This window comes from Zingiber officinale, chromosome 4B (assembly GCF_018446385.1).
Source record: "Zingiber officinale cultivar Zhangliang chromosome 4B, Zo_v1.1, whole genome shotgun sequence".
In the NCBI taxonomy this organism is placed as follows: domain Eukaryota; kingdom Viridiplantae; phylum Streptophyta; class Magnoliopsida; order Zingiberales; family Zingiberaceae; genus Zingiber; species Zingiber officinale.
Genome location: NC_055993.1, coordinates 9,970,998 through 9,975,768, shown reverse-complemented (window position 1 = coordinate 9,975,768; position 4,771 = coordinate 9,970,998). Strand labels below are relative to the sequence as shown.

General features: G+C 41.1%; 1 protein-coding gene across 2 annotated transcripts; it reads right to left on the bottom strand.

Annotated features, from left to right (window-relative positions):
- Window positions 1-2,238: 2,238 nt before the first annotated feature.
- On the bottom strand, window positions 2,239-4,500 carry LOC121974672 (protein NUCLEAR FUSION DEFECTIVE 4-like). 2 transcript variants are annotated; one of them, XM_042525825.1, is made up of 2 exons: window positions 2,932-4,500; window positions 2,239-2,853 (listed from the first exon to the last, which is right to left on the bottom strand). In XM_042525825.1, exons 1-2 carry the CDS (start codon window positions 4,071-4,073, stop codon window positions 2,442-2,444), a joined length of 1,554 nt encoding a protein of 517 aa, XP_042381759.1. In that variant the 5' UTR covers window positions 4,074-4,500; the 3' UTR covers window positions 2,239-2,441. The 2 variants fall into 2 exon arrangements, with proteins under 2 accessions (XP_042381759.1, XP_042381760.1); XM_042525826.1 differs by having other exon boundaries at window positions 2,239-2,850.
- Window positions 4,501-4,771: the final 271 nt, after the last annotated feature.

The following is a 4,771-nucleotide window of genomic DNA, read 5'->3' as shown; positions in this document are numbered from 1 at the left end:
CATAAATCAAAGAATCATCAAAAAAACTCATGTTGAACCTGATATGGAATTATTTTAATACATATGTTGCATTTCTTTGATTTGTATGTATCCTTGAATCAGTAATAGTTACATTCATAATACTGAATACATAAACTTATAGTAACTCCATTTGAGATAGTGATAATGAATATTGTGCTGGACTGAAGGGAGATCAATTGGGATAGGGACACAGCTCCAACCCTGACCAATTGAACAAGTTATTCACAACCTCAGAGTCCAACCGAGCTTGATTTAGTCATGCAAAATTCCATTCATCATGCAGTTTTCACTACGAAGGAGCATTCCCATTCATCACCTACTGATCCATTTGTTGCAACTCAACATTCCGAATTAATACTTTTTGCAAGGAAACACACGAGAAATGGAATTGTGCAACCGAAATAGAGAGGAATAATTTATTGATCTAGGCATAGATTCAGGCAAAGAATGTATTAGAGAATCACTGAGAGTTCTGTTGGACCTGTTATGCTTTCATATCAGGTCCAAGTTGGGCCTGATATGGAATCATATCAGGCCCAACATGGGCTATTTTTGCTGATTCTTTGATTTTATGTATAAACATCTATAAAAAGCCAAAATAAATAATAAACACCATATTTGAACTCCTTGCAACATCAGAAATCCATAGGAACTGAAATGGGTCCAATCGGAGCTCAGGTCCGGTGGGTTTGACCAAACCCACCGATGGACTGAGCTCGACCCATTTCTATGATTCTGCAAGGAGTTCAAATATGTGTTTATTATTTATTTTGGCTTTATAGATGTTTATACATAAAATCAAAGAATCGGCAAAAAAACTCATGTTGGGCCTGATATGGTCATATCGAGCCCGTTGATATGGAATCATATCAGGCCCAACGTGGCCTGATATGGAATGATATCGGGCCACGTGGGCCTGATATGCTCATATGGGGTTTTACGCGATTCTTTGATTTTGCTTGTTAACATCTATAAAAGCCAAAAATAATGGACACCATATTTGGACTCCTTGCAATTTTAGAAATCCAGGAACTGAAATGGGTGCAATCGGAGCTCTAGGTCCATCGGTGGGTTTTGGCCAAACCCACTGATAGGCTATGAATTTCTAAAATTACAAGGAGTCCAAATATGGTGTCCATTATTTTTTTTGACTTCTTCAAATGTATTAAAATGTGATTAAAGATTGACTAATGCTATTCCTATATTCTGCCGACAGAGGAGAGAGAGAAGTGAGAGAAATATAATGAAGAAAAGAAAAATAATAGGAAAAGTCAAATTATCAGGAGGGTAAAATAGGAAATGCTTTTTAAAAAGTGCGCTCTTTGATAAATACCAAAGTAGTGTATGCCTTTTGATAAATTCAGATTTTTAAGTGTGTCTTTTGATAAATTGTCGTTTTTTTTTTATGTGGCTCAAGTGTTTCGATAATTGTGCCGTCACCTCAATCTATTCATTAATGGCTCCAAAAGAAATATTTCTTCAAATATATAGATTTGATTGATTATTGCCTAAGGATTATGCCATGCTGACTTCATATTTTCGACCTTCCATTCATGGATCTGCTGGTACGTATCGAGAAGCTTTGATCAGTTAGTATTTTCATGACTATCTCTTGACAATTCATTAATATATATATATATATATATACGCTCGATAAATACATTTTCTCCTGCAAGTACTTCCAAAATACAACTTTAATCTCCCGCAAGTACTTCCAAAATAGTGTTGGTCTTCCTTTTGTAATATTCATTACAGAATTTAATCTATTAAATAATAGCACTATTCGATTTTTTTTTTACAAAAATCAATTAAAAAATTTCTTTCTCTTTATTAATCTCCCGCAACTTTAAAATATCACCTCCACAAGTGGTCGAAATGATAAGGATTAGTTCATATTGACAGATCACAATTGCGTGAAATTATAATCTACTTGAGAGTCATTGAAACACAACTAATGAGACGAATCATGTGTTTTATGATATGCGTTTAGAAAATAATCGAACTAGTGACATAGCTAGCTTCGAGTACATTCTCTTTCCATCGTCTAATCATATTTAGTGACATATCAATATCAGTTAAATTCCGTTCCTCTAAACAATAATGTATTCTGATGAACAGTAATGCACCAGCCTAGAACATTAATGGTAGCCATTAATAATCCAACCAATTCACGGCATAGATCCAGAGACAGCTTGACAGGAGTACGTACAACCATTTCATAATTTATTGAAGATCTGAGTAGCGCAAATCGACAGAACAATATTTCCAGATGATGCATGAGTTCCAGCACTAACAAACAAGAGCAAGATTCATCACAAGATCAATGAATTAAACTTGCCATAATTAATTAACAGTATGTGCAATCTGCGATCGAGCAGGGAGTTGTAAAAGTTATATACGTATGGCTTTATATTCGTTTTTCAGCGAACTTTTCTGGTTCTCACGTACAAAATTGTGCAGAGAAGTGATCCCAAGGAGCAAGTGGTGCCCCAAATGAGGAAGGTCTTGCCGTAGCAAGCAGCGCCTCTGCAACTACGGCTCCCTTCTTCGCTTCCTCTTTGATAAAGTAGAGCCGCGAGGTACCCAAACACGAAGGAGCCCAGAGGAATGTTGGCGACGACGATGTTGTGGTTGATGCTGAAGTGTTTGGTCCCGAATAGCTCGGTGGTAGCGGAGACCGCGATCGAAGTGATTGCGCCGGTGAACGCTCCGATGACTGCCGTGCTCATGTACAATGACAGCCTAGTCGGGTTGGCGAGGACGAAGAAGGCCACTGCCATCGGGGCCATGAGAGTTGCCATCGATGCCGGCCTTGAAATCACGTACCTCCTTCTAAAACATTAATATATCGCAAGAAGAGATGATAATTCAGTCTCAGTCGATCGAATTAATTAAAAAGGATGAGCTCACTTTGAGGAGTAGTAGTCGATCAGAAACGGAAAGAGACGGCCGAAGAAACCGAAGGAGGAGGACAAGGAGACCAAGGTGGAGGTCTCCTCTCGTGGAAGTCCACGGGACTCGGCGATCTGTCCCAGGTTGTTTAGGAAGACCAAGCCAAGAGTTGCGCTGAACAAGTAGCTGGAAAAGTACAACCAAAAGTCCACCTTTCTTAGAATTTGAACGCCGCCAACTCCCTCTGATTCTTCCTTGTCGTCGTCCTCTTCTTTCACCTGCAGGTCCTCAATTATCTCCCCGGTTTCAGCGTCGTCGAGATCATGAATTCTATTCTCCTTCTCGTTCCGCAAGGTCTCTTCCATGGCATGCTTAAATTTCATGGCAACCGGCACCACCAAAGGCGAGGCTAATAGAATACCAAGGCTTAAAGGGTACTCTCTAGCGAAGAAGCCTTGGGAAGTCGATCCGATGGTGCCAATTATTGCGGAAATTCCGGTCGCTAATGTGATCGTGAACATGGCTATGAATCCGAGGCTCAAATTTGAAACGCTTTTGCAGGGAAGAATGAACCTCATGAAGGGTGCCACGATGAGAGAAACTAAAACAGGGGCGATAGAATTGAGGAGGAGGTAGTGCTTGGCCTTGTGGTGTGACTTTCGGTAGAATATTGCACCGGTCATGACCGTGAACACCTTGGCGCTCAGTCCCACGTAGCTCGTGGAGAGGCCGACGGCGACGCGGCGGCTATCGGCGGCGAAGTTCTTGATACAGACGAGGTAGCATGCGGTGTTGATCCAGCAAATGCCGTTGCCGGCCACCGCGGTGAGCGCGAAGATGTGGGCGTAGGAAAACTTTGGGTGGTCTAGGAGGAGGAATTGCAGGCCGTACCCCAGTAGCCCGAGGGCGGCCCCGGTGGCAGCGACCGACCACGGGGGAAGGTAGATGGCCGCGAGGCCGGAAAACCAGCCGAAGAGCTTCCCAGCGTCGGAGGCAAAGGCGAGGAAGTTGATGCCGACTTGGGAGATGGACTTGAGGTCCTTGAGCTCCGACGAGTACACCGGGAAGTCGGTGTTGGGTCCATTGAAGATTTGGAGCCATATAGTGGCGACCAAACTCAGCCATTGAAGTGAAGAAGAAGAAGAAGAAGAAAAGGACATGGTTGAGGAATGAATGTGGAGGTGGCGGAAATGGGCTGGTGGTGAATTTATGGGGGCTGAGAAGGTGACGGTGGCAAAATGAATGGAGTGCAATCTTGATATGTGGTTCCTTTTTGGCCATTATGAAGATTTGTAGATGATTCTGTGTACAATTATCATAATCACGGCAGTGATTAACAGAAGATTATAGATACTTCAGTGTTAGCTTAAACAAATACTCATGATGTGTTCAGGAGGTATGATATCCAGCATGCCCTTTATTCCCATTTGCGTGCACAAATTTTGCACTCCATAACTTTGATTGGGCACATCAACTGTCCTTCTGCCTCTCCTTTTTGAAGAAAGAAAAAGAAGATAAATCAAGAAGACATTCTGTGACTGAGAGAGAGAGAGTTCAATCACACTTTAAAAACATCTTTATGTGGGTGTTCATATTAATCTATGACGTGGACTTTTTCATGTACAGATCATTTGTAGTATTTTTCATCAAATACAAGCAGGATTTCTTTTATCTCTACAGTCAAAAGGGTCGAACTTATATTACAGAACATTTTTGCAGATTTGAATGTTCTTTATGGAGTACGAACACAACACCAAAAACAATCAATCCCAGACAAAAGGAGGAGATTTCACACAGAACATATTCATAAAAACGGAAAATATTATAAATCCAACGATAAATTTCAAACTGCATCTGA

Bases quoted from the DNA above. Each gene is read 5' to 3' on its own strand.
- LOC121974672 (XM_042525825.1), bottom strand. From the start codon at position 4,073: ATGTCCTTTTCTTCTTCTTCTTCTTCTTCACTTCAATGGCTGAGTTTG. The intron at 2,854-2,931 runs GTGAGCTCATCC...TTAATGTTTTAG, and splicing joins ATCGACTACTACTCCTCAAA to AAGGAGGTACGTGATTTCAA.